Source organism: Podarcis tiliguerta, assembly GCF_965153285.1.
Source record: "Podarcis tiliguerta genome assembly, chromosome: 13".
Lineage (NCBI taxonomy): Eukaryota > Metazoa > Chordata > Lepidosauria > Squamata > Lacertidae > Podarcis > Podarcis tiliguerta.
In genome coordinates, this window is record NC_139546.1 from 53,381,345 (window position 1) to 53,406,186 (window position 24,842).

Consider the following 24,842-nt stretch of genomic DNA (forward strand, 5'->3'; position numbering starts at 1 on the left):
CCAAATTCTTTATTTGGGGATGCAAACCTAAAATGCTTTAGCTCTGCTGTGTAACACAAAGCACAACACAAAGTAGCTGAAATGAATTAAGCTTTCTCCTCTGCTCAGTAAAAGATGACCTAGCCGCCAGCAGCGCATCCAGCTTAGCAGCCGGCTCGCAACTTTCTTGGCTCGCTGACTCACAGACCTCGGGAATGGCGCCGGGAGTATAGAAACAATTCTATTGATCATGAATGGAGATTGTTTCTGCCAACATACGTACGCAAGCTCACGAGGCTGGATCCCTGGGAAAGGGGGAGATAGGGGACCTGGGAAAAGGGATATAAACTGTATGTAAAATGCTTTCAGGTGTGCTTGACTGTGAATCAATCACACAGGTGCCTTTCTGTGACTCCGGATAGCAGAAATAAAGCTCCTTCTCTGAATCAACTCTCAGTGTCTGTTTGGCTCCCCCCTCCCTCCCCCGGGAGCAATGCACCCCCCCCCATGGGAAAGGCCTGAAAGGCTACAACCCAATGCAAAAATCCTGAGGATCCATGTGGATCTGTGCTTTGTAACCACGTTTCTGTGCCATTGCGGCCCCAGGAAACAGTGAGTGCGTGATTTTTTTGGTGCAGGCTGTAGCCATGGACATGCTATGTGATCTGATGGTGAATTTGGGGTGACCCAATGCTAAAATCCTGAGGATCCATGGGCTTTTACTGCCCCCTCTCAGGCAGCCTCCGCTAGCGCCCCTTATCTCGCTCCCGATCGCTTGCCGATCAGAGGATTTGTTTCAACACCCACTTCCCTCTTTCAAAAAAAGAAGAAGCATGATCTGCTTTTTGCCCCTGGGCAATTCGGCTCCAGGGACCAGGCATTCGCTCCGTAAGACGCACAGACATTTCCCCTTACTTTTTAGGAAGAAAAAAGTGCGTCTTATGGAGCGAAAAATACGGTAGGTGGAAATCAGTCTTCCCCCTCTCCTCCTCCCCCCCCTTCCCTAAAAACCCTGCTCTTCCTGGCTGGGGTCTCTTTCCTCTCTCTCCCCACCCCTAGCCAACCCACCTCCCCATTCCTGGGTTATGGGTTCGAGCCCACGCTGGGCCAAATATTCCTGCATTGCACGGGGGGGGGGGGGTAGACTAATGACCCTCCCCTTCCAGCTCTGCTATTCCATCATTTTATATATGGGCAACTTAAAAACACTGATAGGAGTCAGTGAGGAGTCAGTGAGGAGATGCAGAACAAAAATTATAACCTAAGGATCCACAAGGGGGGGGGGAGTCAAAGGAAATATGATGTTTGCATTTTGATTCTTTGTAAAATTGAAAATGAAAAAATGAAAAAGAGGAACCTTTGGCCCAGGATGGGCTCGAACCCGCGACCTTGAGATTAAGAGTTTCCTGCCATGCCCTCCATGTGTCTGATGTTTATTTGTGGATTTTAATTGTGGGTGATCATGTTTTCATTGGATTGTTTTGATTTTTTGATATATATATATTCGTAAACCAGTGTTTTACCTTCTGTGGCTAATCATAGAATCATAGAATCATAGAGTTGGAAGAGACCACCAGGGCCATCGAGTCCAACCCCCTGCCAAGCAGGAAACACCATCAGAGCACTCCTGAACAACCTTTCTCCCTCCTCCATGTGACATCCTTTTATATATTTGAACATGGCTATCATATCACCCCTTAACCTCCTCTTCTCCAGGCTAAACATGCCCAGCTCCCTTAGCCGTTCCTCATAAGGCATCGTTTCCAGGCCTTTGACAATTTTGGTTGCCCTCCTCTGGACACGTTCCAGTTTGTCAGTGTCCTTCTTGAACTGTGGTGCCCAGAACTGGACACAGTACTCCAGGTGAGGTCTGACCAGAGCAGAATACAGTGGCACTATAACTTCCCTTGATCTAGATGCTATACTCCTATTGATGCAGCCCAGAATTGCATTGGCTTTTTTAGCTGCCGCGTCACACTGTTGGCTCATGTCAAGTTTGTGGTCAACCAAGACTCCTAGATCCTTTTCTAATGTGCCATTAGATTATAAACTACGTCTTATACAACCAAAAATAATATTGGGCTCCGATACATCAATATAGAACGGGATGAACCTCAAGGATGTCTTGCTGGAGGTGCCAAAACGAGAATGCCTCTTTGAAGTGTCTGCTTATGCAATGTCTGATGCTTACAGATTTCTGGAGGAAAGTATTGGGATATATAAATGCTAATATGTAGAGAGGCTGCCCTGCCCTGAGGCAGGAAGCAATGTCGTTGCCAAGAAAGGTTTGTGTAATTTCTACCTTTGCTCCTCCAGGGTCAGGTCAGCTTGGACCTCACTGCCCTGCCTGGCAGGAGACGGAGGAGGAGGAGGGGGGGCAACCTTTGAACAGCACCCAACACCCCCACCCACAGGGTGCTTCAGAAACCCTAGTGATTTCTCACCCTGTCTTTCTTCCAGGGGCACCTAAAGGCCATCAGGAGGAGCTGCGCTTGGTCCCTTTGAAAGGGAGGCAGCTGCAGCTGCGGATCCTCAGAGCACTCTTCACCTGCTCAGAGGCACTCTTTCTTCCCTAGAGCTACAGTGCCACCAAAGCTGCGATGCCTGCCTTGCAAGGGGTTGGGCTGGATGACCCCTGGGGGTCCCTTCCAACTATACCGCTTTATGGTTCTACCGTAAGTCCCACTGTTTTTGAAATGCATCTGTTGTTTTGAAAACGGTTCTTCCCTGCTTTTTATTGCATTTTATGCTGCTCTGAGCCCAGTTTTGGCTGGGGAGGGCGGGATATAAATAAAATTTGATTATTATTATTATTATTATTATCTCCTTGAGCACAGCTTCCTCCGTTCTCCGTGGTTTGGAGAAGGGAGGTGGGCAAGCGGGCCTATTGATCCGGGCACCCCAACCTTTGTCTTGTGGGCCAAGAGGGCAGGGCAGTCCTGGGATGAGGGCCAAGGGGAGGGAGCCGAGGGCCAGCAAGGCAGGTGCCAGGCAGGGCTGGGAGTTAAAAGAAAGGAATCTGAAGGTCCTCTGGGCACGCCCAGTTTGGGAGCCACTGGGCTTGACCTTTTTAAGGTCAGGAATGAAATGACACACCTTGTCTCCTTTCGGAGGAGGAGAGCTCAGCCAGGTCCCCTTTGCCTCACCTGGGTGTCAGCAGCATCCTCATTGCCAACTCACCTGGCTACCAAAGCGCAGGTGGCAGAGAGAGACCTGTGCATTGCAGCCGTGGGCAAGACAACATCTTCTCCTGGGCAAGTGAGCCTCTTTCCTCCTCCTCCTCCTCCTCCTGCCCCACACGCTGCCCCCCTCCCGAGGGCACGGCTGAAGGGGAGCAGCTGGGCTTTGGGATGCAGGTCAGAGGCCACCTGTGCTGAACACACCTGCGTCTTCTCCCTTCTGCCAAGGCAGGGGCCCCTCCTGGCTGGAGTCCTGCTGCAGATCCCCCCCCAACTCCCCCCCTTGTGGATTTTCTCCCCAGCATCTCTTCCTGAGACCCAGGGTCAGAAGATGGCTCTGAAGAAACACCTGGAGGCCCTTAGCGTCTTCCAGTTGGTCCTCACCTTCCTCTTCTTTGGTAAGTTGGGATCTGGGGTGGGAGGGAGGGGCAGGGGGTGCTCAGGGAAGAGGGGCAGCTTGGCCTCCTCCTCTTCCTGGGGCCATGTCCCTTGGGAGGTCATCTGGCAAGCCAGGCCCCTGTAATAAACGTAAATCTGCCCTTATTCCCGTATGGGGGACACAAGAGCCCTTAGAGAGTCCTTTGTAGGTTCTCCATCAATCAGAGAAAAGAACAGAGGCAAACCAGAGAATATTGAGAAGCAAAGCAGCTTGTAAGCCTGATCTTTATTGAACTCTTGCAACAGGGTGCTCCCCTCTCACGCAGGAGTAGGACCCTGAACAAAGGTGTGCCCACCCTTATATAGACATTTTAAATTGCCCGCCCTGGAGTCCAAGACCACCCCCAGAAACATCATGCCTACATTGCAGAAAGGGCGGTCTACAGCAGAAATCTGAGTGCCTTGTTTACTTCCTGTCTGGCAGGTCACCTGTTAATGCTCTCTTGATTGGATACCCTGGGGAGCCTGGCCAGTTTTTCGTAATGATAAATACTTAGTTCCTGAGTCAGGTCACAGGCTCACCCTATTCATACACAGACATACCCTTAAGACAAGATTTGTGAAGGAAAAGACAATGGGGATGCCTTCAACCTTGCAGAGAAATCGTTTGGTCAGTTTGGGAGCCAAAATGGTTCCAGGGCTGTTTTCCTGTGCTGCTTCAGACATGTGGTTTATATATTTATGTACATGTTTACTTGGTACATTTATGAACATTTATTATATATATAAGACCTTATTTTTTTTTATTTCACCCCCCTCCCCCAAAAGCCAAACCCCCTCTTCTTTCCAAAGCAGCTTTGGGCCAGGTGAGTCTGGACTAGGGAGTCAGCACCGCAGGGGGTTGGGCTAGATGACCCCGGGGTGCCCCTTCCAACCTAAAATGTTCTTCTGGGTTTAGGGGGGCTTCAGATCACATCCTCGGGGGTCTTGTGAAATTGGGGTTGTGGTCCCAGGCAGGGCCTCTGAATCCCAGTGAGGGGGGAGCGGTACTTGTGGGTAGAGTTGGGCGATATATTGATATATCATCCAGAACCAGTTTGAAGTCCACATTGTGATTTTGGTTTCATTTTTTTGTTTGTTTTTTAAAAAATAAATTTATTTATTTGGTTTTTCAAATCAGAATTTTGCAATCACATATCCAGCATACAACATAAACACAAGATTCCACAGAATCTTGAGATCAATAAGAGACAATGGAAATGTAAAAGGTGTAACAATAGGATGTAATGAATACAAGGTAAAAGCCTTTGCTGATGACTTGGTTCTAACTATTGAGGATCCTGAGCAAAGTATAAAAGAGGTGTTGGAAGAGATAGAACAGTTTGGTAAGGTGTCTGGTTTTAAATTAAATAGGAAAAAGACTAAAATAATGGCTAAAAACATCGATCAAGAAATAATTGAAAGAATACAGCAACAAACCGAGATGAATGTGGTTAAAAAAGTAAAATACCTAGGGATTATGTTAACACCCAGAAATATTGACCTGTATCAGAACAATTACGTACCAGAATGGAATAAAATCAAACGGGACCTGGAGGTGTGGGGAAGAATGAAATTATCATTTTGGGGAAGAATAGCAACGATAAAGATGAGCGTGCTACCGAAACTGTTGTTTTTGTTTCAGACAATTCCAATAATTAGAGGTGTGACAATATTTAAGGAATGGCAAAGAACAATATCAAGATATATATGGCAGGGCAAGCGGCCAAGAATAAAATTTAAGATACTGACAGATGTGAAAGAAAGAGGAGGCTTTGCCCTGCCAGACCTAAAGCTGTATTATGAAGCTTCGTGTCTTTGCTGGGTAAAGGAATGGATAAAATTAGAAAACACACAATTGTTGGATTTAGAAGGGTACGACAATAGATTCGGGTGGCACGCATATTTATGGTGTGAAAAGTATAGAGTGCATAAAGGTTTTGAAAACCACATCTTTAGAGGACCGCTGAATGAGGTTTGGAATAGGTATAAAAACCTTTTAGAATTTAAAACACCATACTGGTTATCACCATTGGAAATTATGAGTGTAAGAAAGGTCAATATGTCAGGGAATTGGATTACATATGAGAATTTGTTGGTGAAAGAAGGTAATAAATGGAAACTAAAACCATATGAAGAAGTTAAGAAAAATGTATATGATTGGCTGCATTACCACCAGATAAATGCGATGTTTAAAAAGACATTGTGGGAGAGAGGTTTCCAAGAAAAGCAATCGAGGTTCCAGCAGGAGATTCTGAATAATGATGTTAAAGTTCTGTCAAAAATGTATAAATTATTGCTTGAGTGGCATACGAAAGATGAGGAAGTGAAATCGGTTATGATTCAGTGGGCCAAAGATTTCGGATATAATATTCAATTTGATCAATGGATAAAATTGTGGGAGGAGGGAATGAAATTCACTGCATGTACTACAATAAAAGAAAACGTAATGAAAATGATGTATAGATGGTACGTAACACCAGTGAAACTTGGTAAGATGTATAAAATTTGTAACAAATGTTGGAAATGTAAAGAAAAAGAGGGAACATTTTACCACATGTGGTGGGAATGTAAAAAAGTGAAATGCTTTTGGGAAATGATTTATAATGAGATGAAGAAAATGTTGAAATATACATTTATCAAGAAACCAGAAGCATTTCTACTTGGGATAGTAGGGAACGAAATCAGTAAGAAAGATGTGAAATTGTTTAGATATGCAGTGACAGCAGCAAGAATTTTGATGGCCCAGAAATGGAAGCAGGAAGAAATGCCGACCAAGAAAGAATGGAGAATGAAATTGACGGAGTATGCAGAGATGGACAAATTGACTGGAAAAATAAGGAACCAACGCGATCAGAGATTTTCCGAGGATTGGAGTAAATTTACAGAATATATCAAAACTGAATGTGAGGAGCAACTAACGCTTGTTGGCTTTCAAGAAGCTTTGTGAAAAAGACTGATAGAAATGTTGTTTAAAAGAAAGGTTAAGATTAAGAGCTATAATGTGCAATATAATTGTAAGAAATGTGAGACGTAGTGAGATTATGGAGAATTTTCAGATAGGCTGATGGAAGTCAAAAAGATGTTTATGTCAAAACAAATGTTAAATTTGGAAAAAATGTTTATTGGAAAGTGAATAAAAATTATTTATTTAAAAAAAAAAAGATTCCACAGAATCTCCAGGACTTCTTCCCTCTCCCCCCCCCCCAGGTGCCTTCTTCTCCGTTCTCCTGGTCTACCTGCTCTTCACCTCCTTCTGGCCTATCAGCGTCCTGTATTGCGCCTGGTGGATCTTCGACTGGGATACGCCACAGAGAGGTGAGTTCGATTCCCCCCAACCAGGGCCGGATTTGGGTTTGATGAGGCCCTAAGTTACTGAAGGTGATGGGGCCCTTTATATGTCGTCCAGCTGTCCTTTGTCCACAACAAATTGTCACTGTTTTTTGAGTTGAATATGTGCTATATGGGAATTGATGGACCTCATAGGTATCTCAAGCCATGCAAGCAGTCCATGCAGATTGTAAGGTAAAGATCAAGGGACCCCTGACCATTAGGTCCAGTCGCAGACGACTCTGGGGTTGCGGCGCTCATCTCGCTTTATTGGCCGTGGGAGCCGGCGTACAGCTTCCGGGTCATGTGGCCAGCAGGACCGAGCCGCTTCTGGCGAACCAGAGCAGCACACGGAAACGTCGTTTACCTTCCCGCCAGAGTGGTACCTATTTATCTACTTGCACTTTGACGTGCTTTCAAACTGCGAGGTTGGCAGGAGCAGGGACCGAGCAACGGGAGCTCACCCTGTCACGGGGCAAGCCCCAGGTTCAGTGGTTTAACCCACAGCGCCACCCGCATCCCAGATGCAGATCGTAGGTACCCTATATATAGAAATGAGCAAACCAGGGATATTTTAGGGAACAGGCTAGCAGGCGGGGCCCGTGACTTACATCACAGGAGCCTACACAACACAAAACACTGTTCCTGTAGGTAGGTTTTATTTTATTTGTTTTTTATCTTATATTTCGGAAATGCACATCCAGGTTTTTTCCCTTTAATTTTTTTTGGGGCCCCCAAGGGACTGGCGCCCTAAACTATAGCTTGTTTAGCTTATAGGTAAATCTGGCACTGCCCCCAACCCTACCTGGAGGTCAGGTGAAAGGTGCCTCTCCTTGTCTGAGAAGGGTGCTGAGCCCCACATCCAGACCCACACAGCTGGAGCTGCTGCCTCGCCCCCTCCAGCTCACCCCCTTCATCTGGGGCAGCTTGCGACCATCCCAGACCTGTTTTCCTATTTACTGTTTTGTATTTTCCAAGACAGCTTCCAATAAATGACACAACGGCAGAAGGCATTTCATATCTCTCTCTCTGTATGAAGGGCAGAAAAATCAGCCGCATTTATTCATGTATTTATCATTATTTATTAAATTTTGCTATAAAAACACACACGGAATCCTGTAATTGACACAAATCAAAATAACCTCCCCCCCCCCCCAAAAAAATGTAACATAGAATCAGAGTTGGAAGGGAAGGGACCCCGAGAATCATCTTGCTCCTCATGATTGACTGATTGATTGATTATAATTTTATTTATACCCTGCCCATCTGGCTGGGCTGCCCCAGCCCCTCTGGGCGGCTTCCAACACACACACACACAATAATAAAACATCAAGTATTAATAGTAACAATCAGATCCTACATAAAAAGTCACAATAATTTTAAAATAATTTATACCAAGTAATGCAATATGCAATAATCCATTGGAATCCAATAATAAACACTAAAATTGAACATCAGCATGTCATAATTAAATGAATTTTTAAGCAGAGGTCGGGTGGTCACCTGCCAGGGATTCCTCAGCTGTGATTCCTGAATTGCAGGGGGTTGGGCTGGATGACTCCTGGGGGTCCCCTTCCAACCCCACAATTCTCTGACTCCGTCCCCTGCCTGAACCCTTGCCTTCGCAGGTGGGCGCCGCTGTGACTGGATGAGGCGCTGGAGAGTCTGGGAGCTCCACCGGGATTATTTCCCCATCAAGGTATGAGAAGGGGGCTGGCAGGGTCTCTGGAACCCCTGGAGACCAGATCACAGAGAAGGAGGAGGTGGTGGCTGTCAAAGGCTGCTGGCCATGGAATCTGCACACTGACATTCAGGTGGGGGTCCAAATGCCAAAGGCCTCGCCCCTCTTGCGTTGCAGCTGGTGAAGACGGCCGAGCTGCCCCCGACGCGGAACTACGTCCTGGGCTCCCACCCCCACGGGATCATCTGCGCGGGGGCCTTTTCTGTCTTCTGTACCGAGGCCACGGGCTTCTCCCGCGCCTTCCCGGGCCTCCGCCCCAGCCTGGCCCTTCTTGCAGGGCTCTTTCGCATGCCCGTCTACCGGGACTACATGATGACCTCAGGTGAGGCCAACAGAGAGAGGAATGGTTGGGGTGGGGAAGTGGGGTGGCCCCTCCCCTGAGGACCATCTTCAAGAACCTGCCTGGCCCATCCAATGGGAGGAACCACCCCAGTCTCAGGAATGCCCTCCCAGAGCCCCTGGGAATAGAATTCCCCAGCAAGAATGTCTGTTCTTCCTCCCATTCTTTGCTCCTGTGCAAATGAAAAGGGGTGTTTGTTTGTGCAAATGATGATGGTGATGAGGAGGAGGATAATAATAATTATTATTTATACCCCGCCCATCTGGCTGAGTTTTCCCAGCCACTCTGGGTGGCTTCCAACAGAATATTAAAAACGATAAAACACCAAACATTAAAAACTTCCCTAAACCTCCAGATGTCTCCTAAAAGTCAGATACCGTAGATTCTGGCATATAAGACGACTTTTTAACACCGGAAAATTCTCTAAAATGTCAGAGGTCGTCTTATACGCTGGGTATGGGTTCGCTGGGCAGCGGCAGTGGGCAGCGGGCTCTGCGCCGGGAGGAAGCTGCCCAGCGATGCTAAGCCGGCTTTGCTGGGCGGCTTCCTCCTGGTGTGGAGTGGAGCCCGCTGCCCACTGTTGGTGCCCAGCAAAGCTGCCGAGTATAAGACTGGCCATATGTCAACCCCCCAAATTGGCAGCTGCCTAATACGCCGTAATCTACAGTAATTATTTTTCTCTTTGATATCTGATGGGAGATCGTTCCACAGGGTGGGCACCACTACTGAGAAGGCCCTCTGCCCTGTAGCTTCACTTCTCGCAGGGTGGGAACCGCCAGAAGGCCCTTGGCTCTGGACCTCAGTATCCAGGCTGAACGATGGGGGTGGAGAAGCTCCTTCAGGTCTACTGGGCTGAGCCCGTTTAGAACTTTCAAGGTCAGCACCAACACTTTGAATTGTGCTCAGAAACGTACTGGGAGCCAATGTAGGTCTTTCAGGACCGGTGTTATGTGGTCTCCCAGTCACCAGTCTAGCTGCTGCATTCTGGATTAATTGCAGTTTCCGGGTCACCTTCAAAGGTAGCCCCACATAGAGCGCATTGCAGTAGTCCAAGCGGGAGATAGCCAGAGCATGCACCACTCTGGAGAGACAGTCCGCGGGCAGGAAGGGTCTCATCCTGCGTACCAGATGGAGCTGGTAGAAAGCCGCCCTGGACACAGAATTGACCTGCGCCTCCAGGGACACCTGTGAGTCCAAAATGATTCCCAGGCTGCGCACCTGGTCCTTCGGGGCCACAGTTGTCCCATTCAGGACCAAGGAGTCCCCCACACCTGCCCGCCCCCTTTGCCCCCCAAAACAGTACTTCTGTCATGTCAGGATTCAACCTCAATCTGATAGCCACCGTCTCTCCTCCAGCCACTTCCAGACACGCTGATCCTTTGCCAGCGACCCTTTTGTGCTTTAATAGACTCACATAATTTCAGAGTTAGAGGAGAATCGTGAGGGTCCTCCAGTCCAACCCCCTGCAAAGCAGGGAACCCCTGGAAATGTTTCACACCCACAAGCACCTTTGCTTTCTCCCACTTCCAGGGATGGTCCCAGTCAACAAAAGCTCCCTGGACTTCCTCCTGAGTGGCCCCCCCGGGCACGCGGTGGTCATTGTGGTGGGGGGCGCCTCCGAGTCGCTGGACAGCGCCCCCGGAGAGCATCGCGTCCACCTTCAGGGGAGGAAGGGCTTCGTGCGCCTGGCGCTGCAACACGGGTAGGGGCACCGAGGGGGCAAGGGGATGTCTGGGGGGGGGGTTGGGCGCAGGTCAGCAATATCTCGGGCTGCGTGAGCATGGCAGTGCTTCCTGGTGGATTTTGCCCCAATGAAGCAATTGCGAGAACAGAAGGTCCCTGTCCTTCCTTGCTGTATAATTTATCATTACATTTTTCATACATTTTCACAGTAACCTTTATAACAAATAATTCCGCTGTTCCATAAGTTGGCTTCCCACCTACACAGTGTTTTTACTCAAAGCTGTGCTGTATCTTCATCTATTACAAAAAAATTAGTACAATTATTTTGTCATTTTTCTTCTGCTGCTTTTATCTCAAATCCTGTCCGCGATTAATGGACTTCAATGTCTGTACACTAATGCGCAAAGCATGGGAAATAAACAAGATGAGCTTGAGCTCTTGGTACAGCAAACCAAATATGACATAATAGGCATCACTGAAACCTGGTGGGATAAGTCCCACGATTGGAATGTAAAAATGGAGGGATACAATCTATTTCAGAGAAACAGACCAGACAAGAAAGGAGGAGGAGTGGCGTTATATATCAGGGATGTGTATACCTGTGAAGAGATCCAAGATTTAGAACCTCAAAGCCAAAGTGAGAGCATTTGGGTCAAAATTAAGGGAGAGAAGAATAACAGAGATCTATAGATCCCCAAGCCAAACGGAGGACATAGATGATGCCTTCCTGGAACAGATGGCCAAGCATGCAAAAGGAAGGGAGATAGTAGTAATGGGGGACTTCAATTACCCGGATATTTGTTGGATGTCAAACTCAGCCAAGAGCATAAGGTCAAACAGATTCCTCACTGGCCTTGCAGACAACTTCATTGTCCAGAAAGTGGGAGAAGCAACAAGAGGAACAGCCATTTTAGATCTGGTCCTAACCAATGTTGATGACCTGGTTAGTGGGGTAGAAGTGGAAGGATCATTAGGCGCAAGTGATCATGCTCTTCTGAAGTTTACTATACAGCGGAAAGGAGCAGCCAAGCATACTAGGACTCAATTTCTTGACTTTAAGAAAGCCGACTTCATAAAACTTAGGGAAGTGCTGGGTGAGATCCCATGGACAGTAATACTAAAAGGAAAGGGAGTTCATGATGGCTGGGAGTTTGTTAAGAGGGAGATAGTAAAAGCACAACTTCAGGCAATACCAATGAGACAGAAACATGGAAGGTGCCTAAAGAAGCCAGGGTGGCTATCTAAAGAACTTTTAACTGAGTTAAGATTAAAAAAGGATGTGTACAAAAAATGGAAAAGGGGGGAAACCACCAAAGAGGAATTCAAACAAATAGCCAGCACGTGTAGACACAAAGTCAGAAAAGCTAAAGCACAGAATGAACTCAGGCTTGCTAGAGAGGTTAAAAGCAACAAAAAAGGCTTTTATGGGTATGTTCGTAGCAAAAGGAAGAACAAAGAAACAGTGGGGTCACTCAGAGGAGAAGATGGTGAAATGCAAACAGGGGACACAGAAAGGGCTGAACTCCTCAATGCCTTCTTTGCCTCAGTCTTCTCCGATAAGGAAAACAATGCCCGACCTGAAGAATTTGGAGCAAATGATTCAGTAGAGGAAACACAGCCCAGAATAACTAAGGAGATAGTACAAGAATACTTGGCTAGTTTAGATGTATTCAAGTCTCCAGGGCCAGATGAACTGCATCCAAGAGTATTAAAAGAACTGGCAGATGTCATCTCAGAACCACTGGCAGTCATCTTTGAGAATTCCTGGAGAACAGGCGAAGTCCCGGCAGACTGGAGGAGGGCAAATGTTGTCCCTATTTTCAAAAAGGGGGAAAGAGAGGACCCAAATAATTACCGCCCAGTCAGTCTGACATCAATACCAGGGAAGATTCTGGAGCAGATCATTAAGCAAACAGTCTGTGAGCACCTAGAAAGGAATGCTGTGATCACCAATAGTCAGCATGGATTTCTGAAAAATAAGTCATGTCAGACTAACCTGATCTCGTTTTTTGACAGAATTACAAGCCTGGTAGATGAAAGGAACGCAGTGGATGTAGCCTACCTTGATTTCAGCAAGGCATTCGACAAGGTGCCCCATGATATTCTTGTAAAGAAGCTGGTAAAATGCGGACTTGACTATGCTGCCACTCAGTGGATTTGTAACTGGCTGACTGACCGAACCCAAAGGGTGCTCATCAATGGTTCCTCTTCATCCCGGAGAAGAGTGACTAGTGGGGTGCCACAGGGTTCTGTCTTGGGCCCGGTCTTATTCAACATCTTTATCAACGACTTGGATGATGGACTCAAGGGCATCCTGATCAAATTTGCAGATGACACCAAACTGGGAGGGGTGGCTAACACCCCAGAGGACAGGATCACACTTCAAAACCACCTTGACAGATTAGAGAACTGGGCCAAAACAAACAAGATGAATTTTAACAGGGAGAAATGTAAAGTATTGCACTTGGGCAAAAAAAATTAGAGGCACAAATACAAGATGGGTGACACCTGGCTTGAGAGCAGTACATGTGAAAAGGATCTAGGAGTCTTGGTTGACCACAATCTTGACATGAGCCAACAGTGTGATGCGGCAGCTAAAAAAGCCAATGCAATTCTGGGCTGCATCAATAGGAGTATAGCATCTAGATCAAGGGAAGTAATAGTGCCACTGTATTCTGCTCTGGTCAGACCTCACCTGGAGTGCGGTGTCCAGTTCTGGGCACCACAGTTCAAGAAGGACACTGACAAACTGGAACGTGTCCAGAGGAGGGCAACCCAAATGGTCAAAGGCCTGGAAACGACGCCTTATGAGGAACGGCTAAGGGAGCTGGGCATGTTTAGCCTGGAGAAGAGGAGGTTAAGGGGTGATATGATAGCCATGTTCAAATATATAAAAGGATGTCACCTAGAGGAGGGAGAAAGGTTGTTTTCTGCTGCTCCAGAGAAGCGGACACGGAGCAATGGATCCAAACTACAAGAAAGAAGATTCCACCTAAACATTAGGAAGAACTTCCTGACAGTAAGAGCTGTTCGACAGTGGAATTTGCTGCCAAGGAGTGTGGTGGAGTCTCCTTCTTTGGAGGTCTTTAAGCAGAGGCTTGACAACCATATGTCAGGAGGGCTCTGATGGTGTTTCCTGCTTGGCAGGGGGTTGGACTCAATGGCCCTTGTGGTCTCTTCCAACTCTATGATTCTATGATTTCATTTGAGTGTAATATTTTTTAAGTAATCCACAAACGGCCTCCAACCTTCTGTAAAAAGTTCATCATTCTGATCTCTTAATTTTGCTGTGAGCTTTGCTATTTCTGCCTAGTCCATGTCTTTCAAAAGCCACTCCTCCTTCGTTGGGACCTTCGCTTTTTCCCAATTAAGTTTTCTCTTAATGTATAACAGGCCGTGGATTCCATATGCTAAGGTCCCTGACTTCCCACAGCCTAGCCTACCTCGCAAGGTTCTTGGTTGGATTAAATGCTCTCCCTGACCCGACATTCCATCTGTGAGTTATGAGCCATAACCTGTTCTGCTGAACGTCTGTTTCGACTGTGAACAGCTGAGTGCTTTGGCATCCAGCACTCTTCTGATGCGCCACGCTGCTCCTCCCGGCTTCAGCAGAGTAGAACAGATAGCGTGTGTGTAGGAAACAGTTGGAGGGACCATTCAGAGTGAAATTCGCCATTTTCCAAGCTTCCGCCCAGAAGCGGTGTGGTAAGCCTGAGTCAAAAAGCATCGCTTCCACCGCTTCCTGGAGCGTTCTGTTCCGCCTTTCTGCCACCCCATTTTCCTGTGGTGAGCGCAGAACCGTTAACCTGTGACGTATCCCTTTCTGGCGAAAGTAATTCTGCAACGCAGACCCAGTGAACTCCCCACCGCGGTCTGATTGGAAACTGGAAACCCTCAGTGAGAATTGGAGTTCCGCTGCAGTGACCCACTCCCTCAGCATGGTGGCAGCTTCACCCTTGTCCTTCAGAGGTATCGCCCAGCTGTTTCTGGAGTAATCATCTGTCAAGGTTAAAACATATTTAGCGCCGCCCAGACTTGCCACGAGCATAGGGCCACAAATATCTACATGAACCAACTCAAAAGGTTTCTTGGTTACCCTGTCAGACCTAGGATAACTGCATGCTTTTACCTTTGCCTTCTTGCATGCTCTGCAATTCAGGAACTTGGCACATGACTTCATTTTGCACCCCTCAGTGCACCCTGGTGTTTTTCTCACATATCCCCAATTGCAGTGAGACATCCTCCTGTGCCACAAATGATGACACATATAGTGAGTGGGAACATTTGCACACTGTGCCTGTGCTGACCCAGTGCTACCCTTCCCTGCTTGAGACGTTTCCAGAATAGCCTGTTCTGACATTCAACACTGACCAACTGGTTCCCACCCCTGGAACTAGAGCATACATTATTCTCAAAGCAAACCTTAAACCCATCTCTAACTAGAGAAGACACAGACCATAGACAGCATTTCATCCCTAGGACCACGAATACTTCCAGTTCAGCCTGCAAAAAAGGTACAAAAACAGAGCCAACAGTTGTCAGCTGTCTCTTGGAACCATCGGCAAGAGTGACTGTTTCTCCTTCAGAAACGGCTCTGCACTTCCGCATTTGGTCACCAGATGGCAGCAGATGATGACTGGCTCCACTGTCGATCACCCAGCACTGTACATTGCTCTGGTCGCTGTCCTTCACCGTTGCCATGGAAACCGCCAAATGATGTGATGTTGGACCAAGGCCATTGCCCCGGGCAACCAGATTGGGTGCAACTGCTGGGTGACCTTGGGCCAGTCACAGTCTCTCAGCCCCACTCACCTCACAGAGTGTTTGTTGTGGGGGAGGAAGGGAAAGGAGAATGTTAGCCGCTTTGAGACCCCTTAAAGGGAGTGAAAGGCGGGATATCAAATCCAAACTCTTCTTCTTCTTCTAAGAAGCGATTTATTGTACAGCAGCAAAATAAATCAACGACCCAGGAGAGCGTGGCGACATGCTGTCTCTCCCTCTCACAAAACAGAAAGTAAATTCTCCTCTTCCTCCTCGCAGGGCTGACCTGGTGCCCGTTTACTCCTTTGGGGAGAACGACATTTACCGACAGATCCGCTTCCCCGAGGGCAGCTTCGCTCACCGCTTCCAGCTCGGTTTCAAGCAGCTCATTGGCTTCTCCCCTTGTCTCTTCAGCGGGAGGGGCCTCTTCTCCAGCACCTCTTGGGGGCTCCAGCCCATGGCTGCCCCCATCACGGTGGTGGGTAAGGACCTACAAGGCTCCCCGTTCCTTCCTTAGCCTTCGCCTTGCACCCAAAATTCCCCCCGACTCACCAACCTGCTTGCAAAGAGCCACAAACTCTTCAGCATCGTACAATGCGGCAGGTTCTGGTGCATCTCCCTTTCGCCCCCTCCTAGAACTGAATCGGAGACCTGTGGAGTTGAATGGGAACCCCAAGGGTCATCGAGCCCAACCCCAGGAATAAAATGAGCAGGCTCGTTTTATGGGGCTTGCTATGGAGGGAGTGGAGATTGCACGCACACACACACACACACACTTCCTTCTCCTCATCCTTGGAGGTTACTAAGCAGAGGTTGGTTGGCCACCATTCAGGGATTCCTGCATTACAGAGGGTTGGGCTGGATGACCCTCAGAGGTCCTGTGGGTTCCTGCACTTAACCCACACCTGAATCCCAAGCCCAGGGTGCAAAGCTGCTGGGGTGGGGAGGCCCTGGCTGCCATGGGGTGGGGGCGAGGGGCAGAGCAGACCCCCCAACTATCCATGCTTCCTCTCCTTCCTGCAGTGGGGAAGCCTATCCCGGTCCCGCTCCGCCCGCGCCCCACGGAGGACGAGGTGAACAGCTTCCACGCTCTCTACGTCGAGGCCCTGAAGGAGCTCTTTGACGCCCATAAAGAATCCTGCGGCCTCCCGGCCTCCCAGCAGCTCCTCATCACCTAGACTGAGGGACCCAGACTTGACCCGAAGCAGCAGCAGGGGACACAAGGTTGTGATGGGGGGAGACACACGGGAGTCTTTGCCCCCCCATCCCCATCTGTACACACTGATACGGAAGGGGGGGGCATGTCTTCTTCACCTTTCCGCCGGTCGCCAGAGGGTCCGATGACCTCAAGGGCACCCAGCCCCACATGCACCCCTCAGCCCCCACATCGTTGCACAAGCACCACACTCTACCCCAAGCCCCATAAATAAAGTGCCTTTTCCCTTTCCTACATGGGCGAAATAAGCTCAAATTCTTATGGCTCTTTCCTGCTCTATTTTTACTATGGGTAGACCGTACGAAGCTGTATTCCCTATTCCTTTCAATGGCTGCGTTCTACCCAATCAGAACCATGCATTCGCCTTGCAGAGCTAGCTCAGCTAGCCCTGCACGCCTCATTTAACCTCTTGACAAGCTGCTGATGGCTCCCCGCTGGGAGAACAATGGAATCGAAACTTGTGAACTCATAAAACTGTCAAATCTTGCTACAATGTATCCATTTTGTTTCCGACTTCAATTGTCAATATAAAATGGGCTAAAATCTTTTAAAATTCATATAAAATCAACCGCAACACCGATTTTCTTGCTTTTGGTGCCAATCGACTCATTTTCTCTAGGACTCCATGACACCTCCCCTGTCCTCCATAATCCCTCAAGTGAGGTGTCACGTACTCTCAGGAAGACCCTAATCCTGTCAAATCACTCTGCCAAGCCTTTCCTCCGGGCAATGCCAGGTGGCAGACTATGCATACATGGACCATTGTCTTTTCATCAGGTACTCAGGATGTGCTTATCTGCGCATATCTCCAGCTCTGCATACTCCCCCCTCCCTCCTCCATATGTTAATCCTGTGAAACCCAACCTCTTCTTAATGTATTCATGATGTAATCTGTGTAACCCAACCTCTTCTTAATGTATTAATGATGTAACTGTGATGCATTTTGCACTGTATTCTGGGACATGGAGGGAAGTTTCAAAAGTTCATGTCACCCCTTTCTCGCTGTTCAATCTTGCCTTGAACCTGTTGCGCAATAAACATGGATCTTCTGCAGCTTGCTCCTGTCTCAGGCTGAGCTCATTTTCCTCCGCAGGGACCCGCGGACTTAGTCCGGCGAGCTGGGTGCCAGAGCAGCCTCGCACCCAGATTTTACCGTAACAACACCATTTCCAATAAAAGGCGCCGTGCCTAATGTCTGATTTTGGGTCCTTGGTGCCCGAACCCCCCTTTTTGTGCTCGCCAGCGGAGCCCAAGGCTGGTTGTCTCATTCACACGTGCATTATGAAGGCAAGGTCTGCAGGGCCCGGCAGCCAGAGAAGCAGGCCGTGGCCCTGTTAGAATACCTGCTCCATGACTGCAGTCATGGGATTGTTGTCTTTTACATGACGGTGTATGTTTTGACTCCTCAGAGTGGGAAGTGACGGAGACAGGATGTTTGTGTTCCTGTGTTCCGTGAAGTGGGACTATTGTCCTTTGTTCTTCCTCTTTGCTGTCTGATGCTAGAGAGAGGGGGAGCCATGTTGCAGTGCTCCGTGTGTGTTTATATGTAAATAAAGTAGATTAGCCAAAATGCTAATCTTCATGGATCACTGCCTTGCCGTGGCGAAGGGGCTTGAAGAACTCAGAGAAGCTATGAACTATGCCGAGCAGGGCACCCAAGATGAACAGGTCATAGTGGAGAGTTTTGACCAAACGTGATCCACCTGGAGTAGGAATCGGCAAGCCACTCCAGTATCCCTGCCAAGAAAACTCCATGGACAAAGACAACAGGTATATAAAAGTTATGACGCTGGAAGATGAGCCCCTCAGGTCGGAAGGCGTCCCACATGCTACTGGGGAAGAGCGGAGGACAAGTACAAGTAGATCCAGAGCTGATGAAGCGGCTGGGCCAAAGCCGAAAGGACGCTCAGTTGCGGATATGCATGGAAGCGAAAGGAAAGTCCAATGCTGTAAAGAAAAATATTGCATAGGCACCTGGAATGTAAGAACCATGAACCTGGGTAAGTTGGATGTGGTCAAAAATGAGATGGCAAGAGACAGTGTTCTCGAAGCTACAAACATGAATCTGACCAAACTGCGGGTGGCAGTGGAAGACAGAAGTGCCTGGCGTGCTCTGGTCCATGGGGTCACGAAGAGTCGGACACGACTGAACGACTAAACAACAACAACAGCCAAAATGCTGAGTTCTGTTACGCATGATGTGCATACTCTGCAGATCCCTAAGTGTGCTGGTGTCGGCTGGCATCGGTCCAGGCTGAATAAAGCTTTTGAAGCTCCTGAACGATCGATCAGGAGGGAGAGAACATGCCAGTCGGGCATGTTTCTCTGCCAGGGTCCTACTCTGGTGTAGGCCAATCTCCTGACAGGCCCTGGATCCATGGCGCTGGCTTGAGGGGGCTGCCCACATGCCCTCTGGGTGAGCAGCTAGGAGCTTGCCTGTCTGCAAGAGAAAAGATCATTTGGACATGCAGGCCTAGCTCTTACTCGGAAAATGGGGGCTGTTACGGAAATTATGGGGGGGCACATCTTTAAAGTTAAATATTACAGATATTATGCCTGAATGTATCTTTTCAACTTGACAGCTCAGGGAAGTTACCTAGCTTTAAAATAATATAATTATTATAAAATAAAATAATATAAAATAATCTTTCAAACACACGACCGCTGTGCAACTTACTGCTAATTGCTTTACGACCTGCAGAGGCTCCCGGGGGAGTGTGGCTGGGCGCCGAACAAGAAAGCAATAAAACTATCAAGAGGTACTTATACAGTATTATTTTTCTGTCTGTCCTTTATCAGGTCTGGTGGCCCATTGACAGCTGAGAGGAAAAGGTCCAAGTAGGTGCTCTTCTGCTTCTGGGATCATGGCCACCCCTGCTCTGCCCAGCACTGCGGCTCAGAAACACTTTATTTATGCTTTTGTATTTCTTGTTTTACCCTCCTGTACAAAATAAAACAGTTTGCTTGGATATTTACAGTGTTTTTCCATTGTTTTCCATTCATACAATAGGGTTTTATTGACTTAACTGATGATTTCCACAAACCTGGGGAAGCTCAGTCGGTAGAGGACGACGTTAAATAAGTTGGAGTTCTTGTTATTAAAAATACCAAGTAAAAAGCACACCAAGAACTCTGGCCAGTATAAGTTTCAGTAGTCGGAGTGGTCCCTACTCACAAATCAACAGTCAATAGTAACAAAAACTAAACCATTCAAAAGTAAGTATTCTGACAAGGATTACAAACTCAAATAGAGATTACGAACTGGAACAAAGATTACAAACTCAAACTCATAAGGATATGTATAACACAATAATTCGTTACAGAATTAGAGATAAGAGTTTATGAGTAGAGAAAAGTTCACGTTAGTCCATAGTCAGATTCGACGTGAAGATCTTAGTTTCAATCATTGAGCAGAAGTCAGAAGACAATTATGGATCAGAGACCCTGTTTCGATGTATTCACCTTCATCAGCTAATTTTTAAAGGGTCGCCTAAGTTTGAAGAATTCGTGTAAATATATCCTGTTATTTTCTACATTTCTCAGATAGCAACTAAGTGTGGGTAGATCAACGTGTATCTTGAGCTTTTCTGTAAAGCAAAAGATTCCCGGGTTGCACCGGGTTGGACTAGATGACCCTCGTGGTCCCTTCCACATCTACAGTTCTATGATTTAATGGTTCCGTTTTAAGCCCTGCTCTTTGATGGGTGAGATGTTGACCTGCTCTTTGCAGAGGGTTTTTCTGATCGCTGCAGCGTTTCTCTGCTATTTATGCAGGTCTTCTTATGAAGGCCATTGTCCATTAAGGGGATTTGAAGTTTAAGGGGCTGCCAGCGCTGTTTCTGATTGGGCGGCTGCCAAACGAAGTGGCTCCTGATTGGTCAGTTTTCAGGTTACAAGGAGATTGGAGGTTTCTCACCTTATTTTGGCAGAATGTTGTGAATGCACCTGTCTATGTATTGTTGCAGGAATTTATGTATAGGTTGGGGGGGGGGGTTGCACCTCCAGCAGATATCATGCACATGCAGCCCACTACCAAAATCAGCACAATCGCTTTTGTGACTTTTGTGACTTGTCCCCACAAAACACTTCAACAGTTTCTTCCTTTCTATTCAAAGGGCCTTTGCTGCACGATACCAAATGTAAGAAATCACTGATAAATGGATCTATGTACTGGCTCACTGGGAAAACTTCAGAAAGTCATATAGTGCTCAGCTACTCAGCAGCCCCTCTGCCTGAGTGATAATTCCTGGCCTCCTGATAGAATCATAAAATCCTAGAGTTGGAAGAGACCACAAGGGCCATCGAGTCCAACCCCCTGCCAAGCAGGAAACACCATCAGAGCACTCCGGACATATGGTTGTCAAGCCTCTGCTTAAAGACCTCCAAAGAAGGAGACTCCACCACACTCCTTGGCAGCAAATTCCACTGTTGAACAGCTCTTACTGTCAGGAAGTTCTTCCTCATGTTTAGGTGGAATCTTCTTTCTTGTAGTTTGGATCCATTGCTCGGTGTCCGCTTCTCTGGAGCAGCAGAAAACAACCTTTCTCCCTCCTCTATGTGACATCCTTTTATATATTGGAACATGGCTATCATATCACCCCTTAACCTCCTCTTCTCCAGGCTAAACATGCCCAGCTCCCTTAGCCGTTCCTCATAAGGCATTGTTTCCAGGCCTTTGACCATTTTGGTTGCCCTCCTCTGGACACGTTCCAGTTTGTCAGTGTCCTTCTTGAACTGTGGTGCCCAGAACTGGACACAGTACTCCAGGTGAGGTCTGACCAGAGCAGAATACAGTGGCACTATTACTTCCCTTGATCTAGATGCTATACTCCTATTGATGCAGCCCAGAATTGCATTGGCTTTTTTAGCTGCCGCGTCCCACTGTTGGCTCATGTCAAGTTTGTGGTCAACCAAGACTCCTAAATCCTTTTCATATGTACTGCTCTCAAGCCAGGTGTCACCCATCTTGTATTTGTGCCTCTCATTTTTTTTGCCCAAGTGCAATACTTTACATTTCTCCCTGTTAAAATTCATCTTGTTTGTTTTGGCCCCGTTCTCTAATCTGTCAAGGTCGTTTTGAAGTGTGATCCTGTCTTCTGGGGTGTTAGCCACCCCTCCCAGTTTGGTGTCATCTGCAAATTTGATCAGGATGCCCTTGAGTCCATCATCCAAGTCGTTGATAAAGATGTTGAATAAGACTGGGCCCAAGACAGAACCCTGTGGCACCCCACTAGTCACTCTTCTCCAGGATGAAGAGGAACCATTGATGAGCACCCTTTGGGTCCGGTCAGTCAGCCAGTTACAAATCCACTGAGTGGTAGCATAGTCAAGACCGCATTTTACCAGCTTCATTACAAGAATATCATGGGGCACCTTGTCGAATGCCTTGCTGAAATCAAGGTAGGCTACATCCACTGCGTTCCCTTCATCTACCAGGCTTGTAATTCCGTTCAAAAAATGAGATCAGGTTCGTCTGACATGACTTATTTTTCAGAAATCCATGCTGACTATTGGTGATCACAGCATTCCTTTCTAGGTGCTCACAGATTGTTTGCTTAATGATCTGCTCCAGAATCTTCCCTGGTATTGATGTCAGACTGACTGGGCGGTAATTATTTGGGTCCTCTCTTTTCCCCTTTTTGAAAATAGGGACAACATTTGCCCTCCTCCAGTCTGCTGGGACTTCGCCTGTTCTCCAGGAATTCTCAAAGATGATTGCCAGTGGTTCTGAGATCACATCTGCCAGTTCTTTTAATACTCTTGGATGCAGTTCATCTGGTCCTGGAGACTTGAATACATCTAAACTAGCCAAGTATTCTTGTACTATTTCCTTAGTTATTCTGGGCTGTGTTTTCTCTACTGAATCATTTGCTCCAAATTCTTCAGGTCGGGCATTGTTTTCTTTATCGGAGAAGACTGAGGCAAAGAAGGCATTGAGGAGTTCAGCCCTTTCTGTGTCCCCTGTTTGCATTTCACCATCTTCTCCTCTGAGTGACCCCACTGTTTCTTTGTTCTCCCTTTTGCTACGAACATACCCATAAAAGCCTTTTTTGTTGCTTTTAACCTCTCTAGCAAGCCTGAGTTCATTCTGTGCTTTAGCTTTTCTGACTTTGTGTCTACATGTGCTGGCTATTTGTTACAATTCCTCTTCGGTGGTTTCCCCTCTTTTCCATTTTTTGTACACATCCTTTTTAAATCTTAACTCAGTTAAAAGTTCTTTAGATAGCCACCCTGGCTTCTTTAGGCACCTTCCATGTTTCCGTCTCATTGGTATTGCCTGACGTTGTGCTTTTACTATCTACCTCTTAACAAACTCCCAGCCATCATGAACTCCCTTTCCTTTTAGTATTACTGTCCATGGGATCTCACCCAGCACTTCCCTAAGTTTTATGAAGTCGGCTTTCTTAAAGTCAAGAAATTGAGTCCTAGTATGCTTGGCTGCTCCTTTCCGCTGTATAGTAAACTTCAGAAGAGCATGATCACTCGCGCCTAGTGATCCTGCCCAGAGCCTCGTAGTCTTTTTTGATCTTCTGGAGGCTATTGCTTGCAGTGTCATTGGTTCCCACATGAACCAAGAGGAAGGGGTATTTGTCAGTGGGTTTTATGATTCCTGGCAGTCGTTCAGTTACATCTTGGATCTTAGCCCCGGGGAGACAGCACAATTCCCGAGACATCTTGTCAGGCCCACAGATCACTGCTTCTGTTCCCCTCAGTAGGGAATCCCCTATCACCACTACACGCCTCCTCTTAGGTTTGGTCGGGGTTCTTCCGTGAGCGGTCCGTTCCAAGGTCGCCTGCACATTCCCTGAGGACTGACTTTGCTGCTCGTCTTCATATACCTGATCGACTGTAATGAGGGAGAGATCCTCAAATGGAGTCTGCTCTTCGTCTTCCATGCTAGGGGAGAGGACTTCAAAGCGATTGTGTATTTCTAGACAATCAGAGCGAACCCTGGGCCTCCTACATCTTTGAGTCACGTTTCTCCATATATCTGGCACCTGTGTTGGTGAACTAGCCTCCTTCTCAGGGGAGTCCCCTGTCTCCTCCTTGGTGGAGATGGTGTGCTCCGCTGCTTCCAAGAAGAGCTCCAGCTCTCTAATTCTTTGGAGCGTAGCTACACGTTCCTCCAGTTGCTGGACTTTGTCTTTTAGGAGGGCAATCAACATACAATTGCTGCAGGTAAAGCTGCCTGCAACCTTTGGCAAGATGGCAAACATTGCGCAGGAACCGCAGGCGACTGCAGCTGTTCCCTCACCCTCCATCTTGAAAACGTGTCGTTGGGGGTGGCTACAGTGGTCCTCCATCTTAAAAAGCGTGAAGACAGGACAAATAACCCCCCCAAAAAACCCTAGGTCTCCCCCAACGAACGTTTGAGACTAGCTCCCCTAAATCTAAAAGATGGATCAAACTGCGCGTGCTGGAGAGCAGCTAATCAGCCACAAAGAAACACACACACGAGAAAACCCTTTTGGCTCCTTCTTCAGCTGCTGCCCTGCAAGCTCTGATAAGCTCCTCCCACAGCTAATCACCTGACTCAACAGAAACAGAAACCCTGCCCCCTCTGACCTTTGCACAGGGAGAGCAGCTAATCAGCCACAAAGAAACCCCTTTTGCTCCTTCTTCAGCTGCTGCCCTGCAAGCTGATACCTGAGTGCCAGACAGGTAGCCATTCCAGAAACAACAAACCCAGATGAAGACAAAAGGGTGGGATTAACTAGGCTGGGAAACAGGGAAATGTAAATATCTTTTTTGTTACACTTGATGGGTGTTTGGTGGAGGGCAAGGGGAACCATGGGGCAGGGTCCAGGATGTTCAGATTCCTGCCACCAGACCTCCCCTTTTGTGATGTATGAGTGATGTAGTTTGGGGGTGTAACATGGGGATTGGCAGCTACTAAAAGTTTGGGTTCTCTTTTGTTTGGGGCATCCATCTTGTTCCACCTGGTGGCAGGTGGGAGTCCTGTCGCGACAGTCTTCAATCAAGACCAAGCCGACTGGCTGCTGTTTTGCTCTGGTATTCCTGGCTGGGGTCCTTGATTTTTGTCCAAGGGAGCCCTCAGATTTCTCTGTTAACAGTATAGGGGGTTGAACTTATGTTCGTGTGCAGCTGGTTTGGGGAGGGGAGTGGGGTTGGACTACATCTCCCCAGGGCTCCCTCCCAAAGCTATAATTTCACAATTCCATGTGGAGGGAGGGC

General features: G+C 47.6%; 1 protein-coding gene and 1 long non-coding RNA gene across 5 annotated transcripts in view; one reads left to right on the forward strand and one right to left on the reverse strand.

Moving 5' to 3' along the window:
* LOC310663219 overlaps nt 1–24,842 on the reverse strand; it is a 171,064-nt gene that overhangs the window by 25,426 nt on the left and 120,796 nt on the right. Inside the window, exon 2 of one of the 2 annotated variants that reach the window (XR_014504394.1) lies at nt 13,918–15,447. This is a non-coding gene — a long non-coding RNA (uncharacterized lncRNA). The remainder of the gene's footprint in view (nt 1–13,917; nt 15,448–24,842) is intronic. The other variant, XR_014504395.1, reaches the window with a different exon arrangement.
* LOC310663075 (2-acylglycerol O-acyltransferase 3-like) overlaps nt 3,098–24,842 on the forward strand; it is a 29,713-nt gene continuing 7,968 nt past the window's right edge. Inside the window, exons 1-9 of one of the 3 annotated variants that reach the window (XR_014504358.1) lie at nt 3,098–3,237; nt 3,461–3,556; nt 6,786–6,893; nt 8,534–8,604; nt 8,764–8,968; nt 10,517–10,688; nt 15,710–15,912; nt 16,454–16,714; nt 17,813–18,216. Coding sequence is in view for 1 of the 3 variants with exons in the window: in XM_083410671.1 (XP_083266797.1) it covers nt 3,490–3,556; nt 6,786–6,893; nt 8,534–8,604; nt 8,764–8,968; nt 10,517–10,688; nt 15,710–15,912; nt 16,454–16,608 (981 nt within the window). In the remaining 2 variants the exon portion in view is untranslated. Of the gene's footprint in view, nt 3,238–3,460; nt 3,557–6,785; nt 6,894–8,533; nt 8,605–8,763; nt 8,969–10,516; nt 10,689–15,709; nt 15,913–16,453; nt 16,764–17,812; nt 18,217–24,842 lie in introns of those variants that run through there. The other 2 variants (XR_014504357.1, XM_083410671.1) reach the window with 2 other exon arrangements.